This window comes from Hetaerina americana, unplaced genomic scaffold, assembly GCF_022747635.1.
Source record: "Hetaerina americana unplaced genomic scaffold, ioHetAmer1.1.p SCAF_3, whole genome shotgun sequence".
In the NCBI taxonomy this organism is placed as follows: domain Eukaryota; kingdom Metazoa; phylum Arthropoda; class Insecta; order Odonata; family Calopterygidae; genus Hetaerina; species Hetaerina americana.
The window spans coordinates 108,950,838-108,970,789 of record NW_027286874.1 but is presented as its reverse complement, the minus strand read 5'-3'; the positions used below and the strand labels follow the sequence as shown (position 1 = coordinate 108,970,789).

The 19,952-nt window shown below is 38.0% G+C and overlaps 1 protein-coding gene across 2 annotated transcripts; it reads right to left on the bottom strand.

The window, feature by feature from the left end:
- Positions 1 to 398: 398 nt before the first annotated feature.
- Positions 399 to 15,679, bottom strand: EMC7 (ER membrane protein complex subunit 7). Of its 2 annotated transcripts, XM_071587461.1 has the most exons (6): positions 15,632 to 15,679; positions 15,338 to 15,482; positions 14,628 to 14,781; positions 14,020 to 14,124; positions 6,302 to 6,376; positions 399 to 3,085 (listed from the first exon to the last, which is right to left on the bottom strand). In XM_071587461.1, coding segments are annotated over exons 1-6 (636 nt in total). In that variant the 5' UTR covers positions 15,633 to 15,679; the 3' UTR covers positions 399 to 2,929. The 2 variants fall into 2 exon arrangements, with proteins under 2 accessions (XP_071443562.1, XP_071443561.1); XM_071587460.1 differs by lacking the exon at positions 15,632 to 15,679 and having other exon boundaries at positions 15,338 to 15,625.
- Positions 15,680 to 19,952: the final 4,273 nt, after the last annotated feature.

Below are 19,952 nucleotides of genomic sequence, written 5' to 3'. Positions count from 1 at the left end.
CATCAGCCATATTGAATGAAGTGAGGATAATTTCTCCTCTATATGAGTCAAAAATTGAAAGGCACTCCAAAACAGTGACCTATAAAGAGCATTGATATTGGTGAAAATGCCTGTGAAACCCCAGCTGGTGGAACTGGCCACATGGGAGTAGTATCAACTGACCGAAATTCAAGTGGCCACGTGCTTCTGAAGGAGGTAACTCTGAAAGGGTTACCTCCTTAGAAAAACTTCCGATGGTTCCAAAACAATATGGCTGCTAAGCGTCCATTTGCCTCCATTTGCTTTGGAGGTAAATAGAGTCAAGGTTTCACAGCAGCGGAAAAGTATGCTTTGTTATTTATTGTTCCTTCCAGCATAATATATTATACATGAGCTATGATGAGTACAAAACAAATAAAAACTTATGAAAATTCACTTTATTTTGCATACAAGTTTTACACTGATCAACAAGAAAACATCAAAATTCCATCCACAGCAAAACTGTACAAATTAATGATATTACTCACTGCATTATGTACAATAACATTTTCAGACTCAATTAAAATTTGTATTTCCATTATTTACATTATCTACAACAAAAGATTCACAATGGAATTTTAAACAAGGTATGTCACAAGCGAACTTAAATTAGTTACTTAATATATTTCCTTGCCGGGCATTTAAAAAAATGCCTTTGTATAATAGTCATCAAGATCTCTCAAACATCCCTTTTGTCAACTAATGCACCTTAGTGACTGATCCAAATTGTGGTATCCATTAGCAGAGAGATTCAACCACGCAGGCAAATAAGCTGAAGAAAGGGTGAAACTTCAAAATTTTAGGGATGAGTGCAGGTGTCGAGATATGTAAACGCAACTATGCATATTAAAAAAGATTACGAGTAAATATAATTCATAATGGATTTCATGTGAGGCACATCACTGTGTTTAACCTTCATCAAAGCAATTGGAACAAAGTATGCGTGAATAAAATGTAAGTCTCAACTAAGTTTAATTACTTCATCATGATTAATTACCTTTTTACTTGAAAATTTCAAGATTTCTAAATATAGATCTACTTTCCCACAAAAAAAATAAAAATGAATACTAATTGTTATCTAATGTCTTGGTCCTCAGAAAGGAATTCATGGAAGCTTGAATTTTTGCTTTCCACAGGCAAATTATCCACCAAATTGTTTTGATGTCAATGCAATTGGAATATTCGTTTATCATTAAAACTGGATTTTCTGAAACTTCCAACACCAAGTTTCTTGCATTTCGAAAACCAAATGCAGCATTTACGTTCAGCAAAAGAGTGAATATAACTAAAGCATGGTAACCTGCAATTTAATTTCCTCTACACCTGGTATAGAAAAAAATTCAACACTCAAAATAGATCAAAGTCATCATACAACAAAAAACCATGGTACCTAGTTAACAATGAGGACATGTGAAAATACATATGGTGTACATACCTTAACCATTGGAAAATATTGTAAAATATGTTAGAATAATAAAGCAAGTCCACCTGTAATTGCTCATTACAGTATTGGCTAAAGCTCATGAAATACGGGATACTCTTGCTATGTCCACAAAATGAAACAGAAAGTCCCATCACGACTGTGGATACCAGGATATTTTAAAAATAAATCAACGGACAAATTTTGTTTGAACATAATACCACTCATTAGTTCAGATAAAAAAATGTCATTTATTTCGATCAGAGTCTATTTGACATTTCTTTAATGAAGTTTTCATCTCCGTGACTTATGCAATGCAACAACAGTCACAGCATGACCATGTCTTATTTATTAAATTCACCAATGCCAAATTGGCATCCAACAAATGTAATGCCACCAATTGATGGAACCTCACCTGAAATACTGAATTAAACCCAACAATTATGTCTATTGCTCACTGTCATAATCTCGACTAAACTAAGAGAAAACCAATTATGGAACCAAAAAAGTAACTCGAAATGTGTGTTAATATCCATTATTTCAACAATAAACTTTCAGAAAGTAAAAAAAATTAATTTCATACCTTACGACTCTCTAGTTTCAAAAATCTTTTTTGTGGACACTTTAAAATGGTTTCATTTGCCATATCATCACAGACAATTCATGAGGAGGGGCCAGCAAGTACGTAAAACAGGATATTTTTGCGGGAAAAAGGAAGTAAGAACACAGACAAATAAAAATAGCAAAACAAATTAACTCACATTGCATTTATTTCCTCTTTAACAGTCAATGCTTCAAATTGAACATTAGAATTTGGGCATTGCATCCTCTTCACTGACCATATTTATGCCAATTGAGACTGAAGTATATTTATAAGTGTCAGCACCATAGTCCACGTTAAACTGAGGCCAAGCTGCTCAAAAAAAGGATAACCTTAGAGGAAAAGAAGTAAGCAGGGGGTGGAGGAGGAGCGCCGTGGTGGTGAATAATGAGCATGAGTGCGTTCTCGGGGGGATGTAGATGCCGCTTTGACATCAAAATATTTCATACTCACAGCAAAGGCATACAATTAATTCAGTGGTCGGGGTGGGGCTCATGAATATAGCAGGTAGAATATTTTTCTTTTTTTTTTACTTAACTGCTAGAAATGTTGAATATGAGGTGTTTCTGGCCAGGAGGACTGGCTTTTACCATCGTTCCTCAAAAAATGCACATTGCATGAGTTAAGGGTTGAATTTTTAAAGTCCCTCACATCGCAATAACATACATATGAAGTTTGACTCTCAATCAAACATTCCTCTCAAAATTCTTATCTTATAATAATTCACACAAACAAATGTTCCCACAATACCATTCAAAGTTGGCTCAGCACTGCTCAGCCACATAAAATCCATACTCTTCTTTGTGAACAAAAATCAACAAGAACATCTCATCTCTCTTTCCAAGTGTGTTGTCTGCCCTTAGTCAGAATATATATATATGATAATCCTCTCACTGCCGTTTCTTGCCGGCTTTCATGGCCCGGGCACCACTTCCTCCCCCACCACCCCCACCCCTTTGCTTCTCCCCTCCCGCAAAGAATGATGTCAACACCTCCGACATCTCCGGCATATCATACTTGGTCAGATTATTGATCTGCTCCATTTCCTGAAAAAATGTAAATAAAATTTATCATCAGGGTTAATGCCAGAAATAGCTACGTACAGAGGAGGCAAAAAATACAAAGTAGCACCTGGGAAAAAGGCACAGGGATATCTGGACATATGAGAACAATAATTTGATTTCAAAATTTTTCATCCCTTAACGCTACTCTACACATTGCCTACGCTGCTGAAGGGATTGGTGAATTAATCTGTTTTCTTTAATTAGGGGTTGCCCCAAGATAATATTCTTTGGCATGTTGCACAGGAGGAAGCGTAAACATTTCTTTTATAATACAATTCCAATTCTGTTGTTGAAAATGACACTGTAAATATAATAATACTCGTACACAAAATTGTGCATCCATATGACAGCCTAACTAAAGCTGAGAATATGAATCTTGAGAACCAGTTATTGTGCTAAGTAGATGCTACGAGGGTCATCCGGAAAGTAGTACCCGTTCGTGCCGCATGAAGTGCTGACGACGCGAGTAGCCGCTGGACGAGGTCAGATAGCTTCAGTGGCTTGTCTGCCTTCTCTGAGCCAAGTTGCGTGACGCTAGCATTGCCTGTGTTGTTTCTGTGATTGTTTACAATGTTTAAAAAAATTGAGAACGCCGCCAGTTGTGAAGTGAGGGCAGTGATTAAATTCCTCAATGCAAGAAACGTTCGCCCATGTGATATTCATCGCCAATTAAAGGAGGTGTATGGAGACAATGTAATGGACGAGTCGTCTGTTCGGCGGTGGTGTCGCAACTTCAACATGGGGAGGGGGAACACACACGACGATGAGCGTTCGGGGAGACCGTCTGTCATTACAGACCAACTGGTGAGCTCAGTTGACGAATTCGTGAGGAACGATCGGCGCGTCACAATTGATGACATCTGTGAGCATTTTCCCAATGTTTCTCGAACAATTGTTCATGAAATTGTTAAACACCATCTGCATTATGCAAAAATTTGTGCAAGATGGGTCCCTCGCGTATCTCAATGAGCTGGCGGCGAAGGACTATGCAGCAGGAATACAGAAACTTGTCACACGTTATGACAAATGCCTTAATTTGCTTGGAGATTATGTTGAGAAGTAGTTTAAAGTATCCTCTTTCAAATAAAATTTTTTATGTTTGTTAATATTTACTTTTGTGTCTTTATTTCACGAACGGGTACTACTTTCCGGATGACCCTCGTATGTTTTCATGAGTGCTCCCCTAATGAAATTTTGTAAATTCATTTTCTCATCGGTCAACACTTGGCAAGTGGGGATGCTCTGGGCGGCGACCTTTGCCTTCATTATAGTATCTTGTGTTCCATATGCTACAAAAGAAAGACTCCCATTGTTTTTATACGAAATAATTAAAAAATTCTAAATCCTCCTCTTCTGGTATTGGAAGGATGAGATACCCAAGTTACAAGCAAGTTTTCTTTCCTCAGCAACCTTTGGTTCTCCTCACACCGTACTATCTGATTCAGTCAGAAGGAAAATGAAAATATGTCCACTCATAACCTGTCTTCTAAATTTATTGAAACTGTGCATTTGTTAAGTAATTGCATATTTATCAAAAATTCATTACAAATTCTCCGTACCCTTGCTCACCATGCCGCCATGAAGTAGAAAAGTCTAGGGGAATGATTTTTACACTATAAAATTATTGCATTTAAATGCATATTAGTGGATGACTCCGTTAAATGTTAGTTGCCGCATCTCCCGCAGTTTCTTGGAATTTAGATAAAGGCAGTCGAAACACTGGGTTCAGATTCTAAAAAACTGTGGGAGATGCTGCGACAGGAACTATTGACGGAATCATCAGCTAAATGTGCATTGCAATGCAACAATTTCAGAATGTAAAAATCATTTGCATTGACCAGGATTTGAACCCAGATCCCTCGATGTCCAGCTGAGTGCTAGTAGTAGTTTTTAGGGGAGGCGACCGACAGCTAAGGTCATTTGCGCCATAGGGGATGGACAGGAAAGGATGAAGGGTGGACAGAAACCCGGCGTCGGCATTAGCCTACTCTTTACGGAAGGCGCCAAGGGGTCCGCAGTTTAACGTCCCATCCGACGGACGGCGTACTCACTCAAAGTGCCCTCCACAAAGCACCTCAAGTAGGGATCGAGATACCTCTGAAAAATATTCAACACCGCCGGGATTTGAACCCGCGCCCTCAGGGTGAGAAGCCAGTACGTTAGCCGCCGCACCATCTCGATCCCCTCCAGCTGAGTGCTTTAGCCAGTTAAGCCATCAGGGCATCCTCTTAAACTCTGAAATTTTGGGGGCTTTAAAGGAACAAGATGTTGTGACGAAATACTGTACATACACTGTCACAGTTGCGATGTGTGTGCTGTGATTCAATTTTTGTGTTCAATGGGATCATCAACTGCCCACATTCATTGGGAGTTGTGCCCAGTTTATGGGCCTACAGTAATGATAGAAGGAAAGGCTGGACAATGGTGTCAACACTTCAGCAATGGCCACACAAATGTGCGTGGATGAATGGATGAACTGTAACAAATGAGAAATCTATGCACGCCTTGTGAAAGCGTTTGTAAAGGGTGCATGTGAAGATCACAAAAGTGGTGTCGATCACCTCACCATTTCACCTAGAAGTATATCTGCTGAATTTTTCTTCACACCTAGAGAGGTAAATTCACTCTTAATTTTGTCAACTCCCACATACAACATGCTGTAATGACATATGACTCCCCAACAGAGGAGTTCGAGGTGTGGTCCACCTCCAATAACACCGGGATGCAATGGTGCATTCCCATCCCTAAGAGCTTTTCATTCGGAACATTATTACATATATTTTGATGAGCAGGGAACCATCTCACGATTCCTTGGCAGAAGTTTCCCTGGAACAGCAGCAAACAAAATCTTGTTGGGTTTTGATGACATACCATCAAAACTTTACAGCTTCAAGACTCTCCTTGAGACTTGTGTTTTGATATGCACCGCCATCTGTGCTGGCAAAAGCTTTGGAGCACAAGGTGCAATAACCTGCTACTACACACAGTAGCACAGATCCATGTGTCGAGAGCACCCAGTTTAATCTAACTGGGAGATTGTTTTCTTCCAGTAAATCATTAATTTAGGGTTTTATGTAAAAACTGTCCCTTCTCACTTTCCCCCAATTTTGGGACGCCTCTAGAATGCAAGAACCTGCTTTGCGATCATCCAATGATTGCTCACCAAATGAGAAGAGGCTAAATGGGTAGAATACTAACCTTTCGTGTCTCTGGATCATTCATCATCTTTGGCAGCACCATTATGAGGAGCAGAGGGAGGACCATCATCAACACCTGCAATTGCACATTAAGTATGCAATTAATATTCACTCAGAACAGAGTACTTTGAAAACAAGACAGCAATGGGGCAACAATTTTGCCCCCCAAATTGGTAAAATTTTCCTTCTTCTTGCATCAACCATGGAGTCTTGGCACGATTTTTCCTGAATGCAATTGCATTAACAGCTTAATGGCTTCCAATAGTGTCAAGACTCCTGACATGGCAATTCTTAGACAAGGCAAATGGCATTTCATTTCCATGTAGCTGTTAGCAGAAACCTTTATATCTCACATATTATAAGAGAGAGAGACCTGATTCAAAAATAATTATCACAAGTCTTCTTTTGTCCATGGATTACATCTATGATACATACATAATATAACATAGAACAAATATCGTCAAATGTTGAACAACAGTGAAGCATATAAAAACCAACATTAAATGAGTTAACACAAATAGAAAATTCATTTTACATCAAAGAAAACGGACACATACAATTAGAAAAAATCAACACTTACCAAGTATTCATGGATTGAATAAAATAACGATAACTTAAAAAATTGCTTTTAAAGAGATACAAATCTTCAAATCCTTTGAATTAATCTCTTGACTTGTTATACATATAGCACTAACCCCCATGGGATTAGGTCCAATTGCTGCACCATGAGTTCACACAAAAGATCCAAGAAAATTATTTTGGTGCCTAGTCTCATACGAGGTGTGGCAACTAAAATACTGGACTGGTGCTGCTCCCTGCAATCAATGAGCACGTTGTGGCAGATTTGACAATGTCTGTGCCTTTTGGTGCTTCCCTCACCCTGAGCTTGATGGACATGATTGCCCGTCGCTCAGTCTTGCTGCAGAATTCACCCATTCAAGTCCTTGTGTTAGCGTCTCGTCGAAAAAATGCAGTGTTCAGATGGAGCAATGAGTTAACCTAAAGTTTCTTGTGAAACTGGGGAAATCTACTACAGAATCTGCATAAACATCTGCAATCTATGTAAAAGGAAGTGTACAGAAGTGAATTTTTATTGCGCACAAGTTACTGAGTGGTTTAAAAAAAGGGATGTGAAATGACTGAAGATGATCCTTGCCCTGGATGACCCTCAACATCAAAAATGGACGACAACATCCACAAGATTGGTAAATTGGTCCACAAAAATTGCCATCTGAGTGCCTGACCTCTTGCCAAAATCTCAGGACTTAAACAAAAAAAAGATCAATCAGATTTTCCATGCCTCATAGTAGTATTTAAAGGAGGCAACCGACAGCTAAGGTCATTAGCACCATTAGGAATGGACATGAAGTGTGGAGAGAAACCCGGCATTGGTACAAGCCTACTCCTAACAAAAGGTGCCAACAGCTTAACGTGCCATCCAACGGACGGCGTACTCACTCAAAGAGCCCTCCACAAAGCACCTCAGGTAGGGATCAAGATACCACTGAAAAATATTCGACGCCAATGGAATTCGAACCAGGGCCCTATGGGTGGGAAACCAGTATGATAGCCACAGCACCATCTTGATCCCCTCATGACTCATTCAACATGGACATAGTTAGCACAAAAATGATGCCAAAACATCTCACTCCAGAGCAAAAGGAATCGAGAATGAAAAATTGCTCTGACCAGCATTGATAATGATCCACAACTGTTAGACAGGGTGATTACTTATGACGAATCATGGTTTGTTACCCATGATCCTGTAACAAAGCACTAATCGATGGATAGGAAGAGTCCAAACCCACCTAGGCAAAAAAAGCAGAAATGAGCAAATCAAAATTCAAAGCCATGATGATTTTTCCTGTTGACAAGCGTGGAATTGCCTACGTCCACTGGGTTCCCGAAGGCCAGACAGTCAATCAACATTATTACATTGAGGTTCTGACTGCCCTTTGTCGATGAGTGAGGAGATGAAGACCCGATTTGTGGAAGAGTAATTCCTAACTACTTCACCAACACAATGCCATACCAGCCCATTCCGCATTCTCTGTGAAGGCATTCGTTGCAAAATATGCCATCATCGCATTTGACCACACACCATACTTGCCCAACATGGTCCCCCATGGACATTTACATTTCCTACAGTCAAATCAGAGCTTAAGGGGACAAGATTTGACAGTATGGATGTGAAGAAAGCAAAAGGGGCATAGGTTCTCAACAAGCTGACTTACAGCACTGTTTTGAACATTGAGAGATTTGTACGGAGCATTGTAGGATCAGTTAGGACAGTATATTGACGGCAATAAACTTTCTAATCTAATTGGGGATCTATAAATTGTTCTGTTGCACCTGTCCGGTTATTTAATTGCCACACCTCGTGTACGCATGAACACACGAGATTTACACATTAAAAAACTAATTGTTTTTTTACATTAAGTAGGCACACAAGAGAAGTCATAGGAAGCTTCTTTAATTAAGCCTTTTAAACAGAGTAGACAAGGTGCATCAAAATGCTCATTGATGATCAGACGTACCTTGAATTTTAAGAAAGCTCTGAATATGAAACGTGAGCCTGCTGCTGTGTGCTATAGCCATGGCTATTTGATTGCAACATTATTGCATGCCGTGGAATAGTGTCAGACACAATGCCATGCTTTCAGTAATTATTTGCAAAAACATTAAGGGATTCATGCCAGTAGAGCAGATCCATCGCAATGACAAATAGTTTCAGAGACATGATGGCTTTACTAATACACAGCTTCCTATATCTGTATGCCCTTCAAGGTACCTGGTCCAATAATTAACTGACTTCAACCATATTTAACGTTTATCTGCTGGAATACTATGACGACTGCCATAAAATATCAATTATAGTTTACTTTGATATCAGCTCATTCATTGGAGAGCCTTTTTTCATCACTATACATCATTCATACATGCGACTGACCACAATTATGATTTGAATGACATGATGCACTTGTGAGGAGGAGAACATACACAATACGAGATTATTATTGGTATTCTATCAGCTAGGGTAGGTTTTGGATGGACACACCCTAAATAATTGTACAAAAAATTCATTTACTTGCCTCTGCTTTAGGGGTTAGGTGGTAGAAGAGTCTCCATAGTCTCTATCTTGCTCCAAAATAAAGACACCTATCTATCTATCTAACAAAGAGTACAACCTGAAAGTGGGCACTACAATGAGCCGATCTTCAATTCTGCATACTTCCTTCCTCCTTTCATTCTATCCAACATCCCTATCCTATTCCTGCCCCTTTCCTCACCTGCCCAACATTCTCCCCTCTATCACAGTCTTCAACATCCCATCACCAATCAAAACACCCCGAATCCACCTTTCCTGTCTTGTTTTGATTTCTCCAAACAATCCCCTTTCCTCCCCCACCATTACTAGAGCCTCCTCAACTGTTATCCTTCCTGTCCACTTCACCTGATCCATCCTTCTCCACACCCACATTTCAAAAGCCTCCAACTTAAACCCATCATCCTACTTCAATGACCATTTTTTTCCACACCGTACATAACTACACTCCATGGAAAGTTTTAACAAACCTTTTCTTGACATCCTTACTCAATGCTCCCATCATCAATTCCTTCTGTTAGTTATACTAGTCCAATTAATGCACTTCTTACTAGATTAAAATGTAATGCCATTTTTCTAAAGTGAATTAAATGTTACATACTCCAAGGAGAAACATATTAATATGGATACATTACAATGATTAAGTGAAATAATCCCCAGTACACCATCTATGGTTCAAATGAAATTTCAGTAAAAGAATGGTAATGTCTTACTTATCTGGAAGAAAGAAAAATATTTAATTAAGGGTCATTCTAGGTCAACTCAACTGAAGTCCTCACCAGCCATTTCTAATTCTCTTAAATTTTTCCTGGTATTGATTTTCACTTTAGTTAGCACTAATCCAACAGTTCTCACAGAAAGACAGCACACTTTATCTGAGTCTACCACTTCAGCAACTTCAGAGAAAGCATGGGATGATGACAGGAGCCCTGGTGCATCATCATCTGCAGGCTAAAGACAGGTTGACTGGAGTCCTTCATTCTTCACTATTGAATACAACAACTCTTCTCAGGCCATTGATAGCTCTTCAGTCCTTCATCCTTCTTTATTTGTTGTCCCTTGGCCATCATTGTCACCCCTTGCACTCTTATTTTTCCTTCCATTATATTCTTTGCCAATTCGTGGGCAATCAAGGTGTTCCCAATTCAACTGGTTCCCCTTTTCCTTAAGTTACCTTGCATTTGGTCTTTCCCTCTTCTATTCTTCTGTACTACACTTTCATTTATTACTTTATCTTCTCATTTATTCTTCAGGATTCACTTCTAGCACCAAGTTTCAAAGGCTTCCATTCTTCACTTGTCTATTTTTCCCGTGGTCCACACCTCTGAGCCACAATCCAAACTAATATTTTCACCTTCTTCGTAGTCTTATCTTCTTAGAGCATAGGAGTTGCCCCTCCCTTATAAACTCCCATATAAGTACTTGATGCCCACTGAGCTTCTTCCATCCAATGGAACGGTTGTTATGACAAAGGTCAATGCTTCCACTCATTCCAATTAGTCTTCTGACAGCACAACATATGTTTTCAATTTTTTCTCCTTCAAATTTTTATTTATTTTTTTGTTGCATTCACACAATACTAAGGATTTCAAGGATTGCAGTTCTCAACACTGCTAACTCATTTGCGAGATGAAGTAATCTTATTTTTTCTCCACACATCCTAATTCCTTCGATGGATACTTAGTGCTTACATTATTACTTCTTCTAAGTACATATTAAATAATGCTGGTGAAAGATAGCATCCATACCTTACCCTTTTTTTATTTCAGCATCTATTTTTCTTGAATGTCACTTGTATTAAGGCAACAACATTCTCATATATCAGCCATATTTTTCACCTGCCACTGTAGATGCCAATTTTTTCCGGCAGCTTGAACATCTTATTCCATTCGACATCATCAAAGATCTTCTTTAAGTCCACGCATGCTACAGCGTGCGGTGGCTGCTTATCATCTCTGATTTCCTGAGGCAAAACAAACAGTCTCTCACTCACCCAGTTCTTCCTGAATCCAAATTGATTTTCCAAAAGGCTGTCTCTGATTTTTGGTTCCATCTGGTTACTGTTTATTCTTGCTATCATTTTGGATGCATGAGAAACCAGGCTCAACAATTGATGTTCCTCACATTTTGGGACTGGGATTGTTTCTTTGATATATTAATTGGCAATCATACTTTCCTTGAAGTCATCCTCCACTTTCATAACAATCTTTGTTTATTCCAAACAGGACTCAGGAATTCCCCTTTCAAACAGGACTTTATCTTTTGAATGCCTTAATGATTTCTCTTTCAATTTTTTCAGATCCCATCACCTTGTTTTTCTTCTATTCTTCAAGTGATCTGTCGAATTCACATCTAGGGATGCCTCAATCCCAGTCAGTCATTTTCATCCCATTATCCTCACCTTTAGTTACACCATCTTTCATGAGTTATCATACCCTCAATATCAATCTTTGACATACTCCCTACGTGTGTGCATCACCTATCTGTATATTCCCATTTGCATCTCTGATGCTGTACCATTTCACCTCCCTTCCTTCGAATTGACTCTTAACAAGGTCTTTGGTGGGTGCTATCCTTCTCCGCGTCATTGACAACTAGTAGATCTTAATGACGTGGTGGTTTCTTGTTGCCTTACGCATTGCAGTACTTAGCCGATTTTGTTAATTCGGCTCCCAAATGCAGGAATGGCAGTGATTCCAGAAGGAACTTCATCAGTGCCTTTTGGTGAAACTGCTACCTCTCACCAGTGGCGCAGCATGGTTTGGATGTAGGTGTCATTTTTGCGTTGTCTCCCTTTGGAAAATACATAAAAGTTTTTTCAATCGCTGAATGTTTTTGGCACCACCAGCAGTTGAACCAGGGAACATCATCTTCATCGTTAAATTCCAAAGAAACTGCGGGAGATGCCGCAACAGTAACTTCTAACAGAGTCATCTGCTAATGTGCATTTCAATGCAACAATTTCAACTCAGGACTCACTTCCCATAAGCTTTCTCTGCCCCCTATAAGTCAAATCACAGTAATAATTCTGAAGGTTGGTTTGATAGGTGAGGGTAGAACTCAACTCGCATTAACACCAACGGTGCATGAAATTCGCATATAAACTGGGGAATATGTGGGACTAGTTCCTTATTTCCTGCACCAACCATGGTTTCCCAGGAAGACCTCCCACCCGAAAAATCACTGTGTTGGGGTGAAGGGCTGAGGGTGCCCAGAGGCATCACCTAAAATAAAATCCATGCCCTCCAGTCATTAGCCTACTCAGAAGACTTCCACGGCCCCAAAATCAGTGAAGGGATGTAATACTAGAGAAATGAATGCATTTATAATATGTACGTGACTTTGCATTGAGAATTTCGTAGATATATACCTAGTTGTGCTATTATACAATAATATCTGACACTGCGAACACAGATACTCAATAAAACAAGTGTATAAACAATAGAGTATGTAATATATGCCTCAAAAAATGAGTAGTTGACAACAACAACACAAGTGACAACAGCAAAATAACAAAACTGTTGATGTCACACCACTTTAAATGTAGCGCTATGCCATACAGCCACAGCCAAAATTTTAAAAACACAGTCCACGATGGGAGACACATCAGGTTTATTTTCTTGTATAGAGAAATGTTCGTGTGTACCACATTTAAATACTGAGTCTCCCATGAGGTGTTTTTAGTGAGTAGGAATAGAAACAGTGGAATTTTATACAAAAATGTGATCTAAGGGGTAATTAATAGTCAAATTCTCAGCAAATATGCTATCATTGCATTAAAAAATTATTCCAATAGAAATTTATAAATATACACATTAACTGCATAGTTTTCCATGGCCCTGATCTTGACAAATATCTACAATCAAAGGTGCCTTAAGGATAAATTTCTCTAAAAATTAGTTAAAAAACCATTATTAAAAAATTATAACTTTTATACATGAGAACGATTTTGACAGCATTTTTGGATTTTAAGGTAGGTTACCCTAAAAAATGCATTTTTTATTGGTTAAGCGATCAAATTTTGATTTGTACAGGGGTGCAAAGATGTCCATTTTAGATAAATTGACGTTGGGGGAAATTTTCCCTCGCATTAATGAATAAAAATAAATAAATAATAAATACAAACAATAAAGCCATGAATTACCAATATTTACATTGTGACTAAAATATTTTGAATTTTTGCTGAGGTTAACCCTTTAGTCACTGTAGATGTACCTTTTCAATTACTCTGTGATGCGCTATCATCCTTTGAAAAGTTATTAAAATTATAATCGTCAAAGTAAATAAATAAAAATTTACCATTATATAAACTGCGAATCTAGATTATTACATCAATTTTTTCATCATTTAGATTATTTTATTATTTAAGGAATAATAAAAGTTATGGAGACATGATACCCTTCCTTTTTGTCACATGTGAGGAAAAGGTTTCCAGAGAGTATGCCACAGTGAAAGTATTAAAACCAGTCACAGGAAAACATTATATTAAGACATTACTTTGTTATTACCTTGTATGAGGACTTCCAAAATTTGTCTGATTTGATGTGGAATGACTCATATAATACAAATCAAGACAAAAAGGTTTACTTGAAAATGAGTCAAAAGATTTTTACCATTGGATTGAAGAGGAAATCTGTAACACGCCACTGCTCCCGCACTTGAAAGTACCTATGTTTCATAACAGGCCGCATTTTCATCGGATAAGGTACCTGTACCACCTAAAATAGAAATGCGTGGATTGTTCAAAATTATTAGTCAAGTGCGATTTCAGGAAAACTACCAACTAGTAAACAAAATGCGAAAAATATTAAGGCGTTTACGTTTCATCAATTTTAACAGCATGGAGAAGTGGACCATCATAGATTCGAATTGGACAAAGTTAAACTAATTCCACTGGACTTTCACAAAATGAAGCGCAACAAGCTATATGATTTGATACGGACCCCAGACTATAAACTTTGCCTGGTTCCATTTATGATTCTCGATTTAAATTGAATCAATTCAAATTACAGAAAGGAGGAAACTGAATATAACGTAATGTACACATTCACGAGTTCCAAGATATGGTGCGTGCATAGAATCAGCAAAAAAGGCACGTCGTGAACTCTTTTCTATGTGTTTTCAATCGAACGATACAAGGTGTAAAGGGCTTAAAGAAACGTCCATATTTGTTCACTTAATCTAATAAATAAATCTTACTCATCCTTTTGACAAATAGTACCTGAGATGTTTGAACATAATTGACTCGACGCGCTCTGAACTTTCCCCTTGAATTTATTTCAACACGAACTGGTTCATATGCAAAATCAGGGTTGGAAACTTCAACAACATAGGATCCAGAAGGAACTCCAGTAATCACAAAACTTCCATCTTCCCTGAAATATAAGAAGTAGATAACATAAACTTAAAACAATTACGTATCGGTTAAACTTATAACCGATTATTTTAAGGGCAATAAAATATATAATGCATAGCTTTTTCTACATTAGAATTCCGGAAAACTTCCAACAAACAATTGAGATAATACGTATATGTACATTCAGGAAAATCACTTTGCAATCACTTGCAGCAGACAATTCATTATTCGATCATTCATTCAGCTCTGATACGCATACCTATGTTACGTTCAGGCAGAATTAAATCATTAAATTACATCCATTGTAAAGAGGACTTAATTTAAATCATTTATAATAAAAAGTTCACATCCAAATGAAATAGTAAAATAACAAATGACTGCTTAGGGCGATTGGACAATTTGGTAAAAACTAGCACTATCACGATGGGCACAATCACGTAATTGCTGCCATGAGATGACAGAACATCAGATGCCTATTGTGTAGGAAGGGGCACATTGCGAAAAAGTGAACACTGAACACCACTATATAAAATCATTATCAGGGGCTTAGTATAACATCAGAGAATATTATTTACTTTAAATATCCTAAGTAATCTCCACCATTCACTAATATTCGAGTCAATGATTGCCAGTTGTTTGATAAATAAGAATCTGGAAGAGTCACTTTCCCTTCGATGATATAAAGTTCCCGAGTGGCCTCATCTTCCATTTCAGAAAACACTACGTCAACAACATTGAAAAAGAAAATAAGTAACACTTTAGTGATGAAATTGATACTTGAACGGGTTGTCTTCGCCATAATTAATTCGGTGTATTCTTCGTAAGATCATCCGTTAACTGTTTTATAATTTAATAAATAAGCAACCAACTTTAGTTCTCCATACAGTCGGCAGAACCTCACATATTGGCGTTGCTACTTCAACGAGACCTTTGAGAACAAAATAAGCACGAAATTCGAAGAGCAAATTCTATGAACGAAAAATAAATTGATAATATTATAGACCTCAGTACAAATATGCTCGAAAGCGTGTGGGAATCTTTGTCAGTGTCCTACATCAGCTCCGTTGACTCATAATATTAGATCATCGTAAATGGAGGAGAGTTTGGAATCTTCAGCCCCTAGGAATATGTAGATTTAAATCATAAGCATTTTTGTTAGTATATATTTTGTGCTATCTATTCAGTCTAATATCATTATAAATACTTTTCTCTAAGTATCTTTCGGTTCGTTTTATTAGTAGAATAATTGACATCAGATATTTCAATATTTCAATTCGTCCCTTGAAGTAAATGATTGGAAGCAGAAAAGGGAAATTCCTCAACTCGTGAGTGTAGACCACAATTAGTGATGTAAAATCCCCGGTGCCAAAGCAAGAGTGGGCGAAATTAGGGGCATATATGCCAACAATGTATTTTGTATTTAAAGTTTCTCATAAATTTGCTGAATATTTTTCATAAGGGAAGTGTCTATGTATACAAATAGTTTATATACTCTTAATGTAGATGGATTAATGTATGTACTAAGGTATTATTATGTGCACACAGCGAAGTTAATAAATTCAATTATCAAGTTCAGGCACCCGGGTTGCTGTTACTCTGAGGATTTCGTTTTCTCTCACGTGCTTACTACCTTGTAATGGGATGCCCTTGAGCTTCCACATAAACTGTCGATGTGAGGACAGCCGTTGTCCTCATCACGCAGACACAGGAAGCGCCATCCCCAAATCAATGTTGTAACTCAGCAGTTCTCAGTAATTCCTGTGAGGTCAGAGGCACATCTTGCGCATGACACGAATTGAAGTTTTCAAAAGTTATGAAAGCAAGCATGGTAAATGTGTAATGGCTCTCCTTGTTTTAGCACTTGGCTGATTGCTTGAAGGTGCTATACTTAGAAATATGTGGATTAGCTGGAAGGGTTGAGGTAGTAGAGGAGAGAATGGCTCAAGTTGATGGGGTTTTCTTTGAGATAGGCGAATACTTACGGCAGTTTGTGGATATTGAAGAGGAGTGAATGTGAAGTGAACATTTTGTCACTGTATAAAATGACATCAGTCATGATATTTACAATTTCAAAATGTTCAAGCAAGTCCAACTTAAGGCCTTATGACTTTAATGACAAATCCCTGATTGTTTGCACAGATTTTCCCATCTTACTTCCTGAAAGACTTTAACGTCACTGCTTACCAATTTCTCCCCTCCTTTGTTAACTTTCCATATCCTTGCACTCCTGTGTTCCGCCAAACTTCATTCGCTCTGTTTGTTTCCTGTCTCAGTTCCTCCTCCTCTCTCACTTCAATTCTTTATACTTCCTTCTTACTTATATTTTCCCATTCTCAACATTGTTCTAACATTCCAATTCCCTGACCTAGCTAGTTAGGCACTCTATGTTGCTGCTTGTGCTTTGCAAGGATATTGTGAGATGATGATTGAGGAAGCCTTGCCCCTCCCACTACCCCGCACAACACACGGTCTAGTGGGTCTTGTCCCATATTTTCCACATTTCATTCGAATCATTTTTTCCTTCATATTTACTTAGGGTAATTGATTGAGGTGGTTACCTGTTGGCTTCCTCAACTGTGTTTTTAACGTGACATCATCACTTAATGGCTGCCCAACTGAGGTCAGATACCTTTGCGGCCACCTAAATGGGGAACAGATGCTGCACAGACTACCTTTAATCTTGCTCCTAACCTTCGACTGGGTGACCCTACCAGAAGCAAACATCATTGCTCCCGCCAGCACAGCTCTAGGGGTTGTCAGAATACACAAGTTCTAACATCATATCAAGGTTGTAGTCTGTGGGGAGTGACGTAGCAGATATGCATTTTGTATACAATCGATGGACTTGTGCGGTTTGGGTGTTGGGTGAGGGCAAGTGAGTATAATTGTTACATTGGGAAGGAATGCTAAAGATATGAAATTTTTGTTAGTTGAAATATGAGACTTGAAATTTAATTCATTCTAAGAGATCAGGAGAATTGAATTTGTCAGTTGTGACTGTAATGATAAGTAATCTGCTGGCTTAGATTAGTTTTTATGGACCCTTGGGCAACTCACTACTCTACTCCTAAGCCCTAACTAACATCTCAGGCAGTATTTATTCTATCATATCAGCCAAACCTTCGGATTCCATGTGTCTATAGAACTGTGTGCACAAGGCTGTGCAAATTGGAGTCTCTTCGAACGGTATAATAATAATAATAATGATACATTTTATTTGTCCAGCGATCAAGTAGCTACAAATGTTACACTTGATATAAGACACGTCAGGGGAAAGCGACAAAATACATTTGTGGATACAAGACATATCAGGCATTATCAAGAAATTCAGCAATTGAATAAAACATTTTTAATTTTAAGAACCTAAGTAGATTGACTTTAAATGCAGCCACACTTTTATGGGCCTTAATCTCAGCTGAGAGTTTATTATAAAGTTGAAGGCCCTTAAAATTTGGGCCAGCACCTGCATTTTTTGTACGCACATATAAAATGTGCAGCTGCTCATTCTGCCAAGTAGAATATTTGTGGATATCACAATTTTTCACATACTCAGATTTCTTTTTGTATGTAGTACTACATGAAAAATATAAATGCATGGCACTGGCAATACATCCAATTTTTTGAAAAGGGGACGGCAAGGGGCATTGTGTTTTGCAAAACTCATTAGCCGAATGGCTCTTTTTTGGACCCTGAAAATAGCCAAGGCCTTAGATGATGAACCCCAGTAAAGGATACTATAGGCTATGTGAGAATAAAATTCACCATAGTATAGTGCACAGAGAACAGCCACTGAAATTGTGGATCTAATGGACCTTATTAAAAAGCAGGCCGAGCTTAACTTATTGGTTAAAGTACTTATGTGTTCATCCCAAGAAATTTGAGAATTGATGTGGAAACCCAAAAATTTGGTAATTTGTACCTGTGGGATCACCTTCCCATCAACTTCAATAGAAAGTACTTTGCTTGCTTTATTTTTATTTGCAAAATATATTAGGTGAGACTTCTTTATATTCAAATCTAGGAAATTATTATGACACCAAGAGAGTAAGGTGTGGCTAACCTGTTTACACTTAACTATAAATTCATCAAAAGTAGGCGATACAAGAAGTATGTTGGTGTCATCAGCATATAACAGGGGGGTAGCACCACTTATATGTTGAAAACTATCAACAAGATCATTTATATAAGAAATAAACTAGACAGGCCCAAGAACAGAGCCTTGAGGAACACCTCGATTAAGGACCTTACTTGGGGATACAAAAGATGTACCATTTTTAGTAACAACCACATGTTGTATTCTATTAAATAGGTAGGATTTAATCCAAGCATTAGGTATGCCACGAATACCCATCCTTTGGAGTTTCTTGAGAAGTAATTGGTGGTTAACACAATCGAAAGCTTTCGAGAAATCGAAAAACATTGCAGCAACTTCCATTTTTTTATCTAGAGCATTTAAAGTCTGGGTTATTAACTGATAGTTGGCAGAAGATGCAGATTTATGCTCCCTAAAACCATGCTGAGACGGTGAAAGGAGATTGGAGACCTCTTGGTAAGAAATTAACCTAACATAGAAAGCCTTTTAAATATTTTGCTGAATTGGTTCAGCAGAGAAATTGGACGGTAGGAGTTAATGTCATGTCTATCGCCCTTGTTTTTATAAAGTGGAATGACTTTTGACACCTTCAGAGGAGATGGAAACACTCCTGATCGGAAAGATTCATTCAAGAGAAAATGAAGAGGCTGCATGATGAAGTCGATAGATTGCTTAATAATGTAACTTGGAATTCCATCGAAACCAGAGCTTCGTTTTGTACCTAGATTCTTCACTATATTATTTAGTTCAGTTTTTTCGAGGGGATAGAGAAATAGGGACTTTGAGTGGGTAGCAGCAATGGCTTCTAAAATGGGAGAGTTGCTCTGCTTAGCAATAGAGGGTTGAAAGTGATCAGCAAAGTTACAGGCAAGTTTGGAAAAGTCTGATATAATAATTCCTGATGAATCATTAATCTGGATTTGAGACTGCTTCCTGGGTTTGTTTATGGAGGTATTAATAATTTTCCATATTTCTCTAGATTTATTATCAGAGTTAATGATCCTACAGTCATTATAACAACGTTTAGCTGACTGTAGCATTTGACAGTAATGATTTTTCCTTTTTGCATATTCAGTCTTAAGTTCGCAATTAGTTTT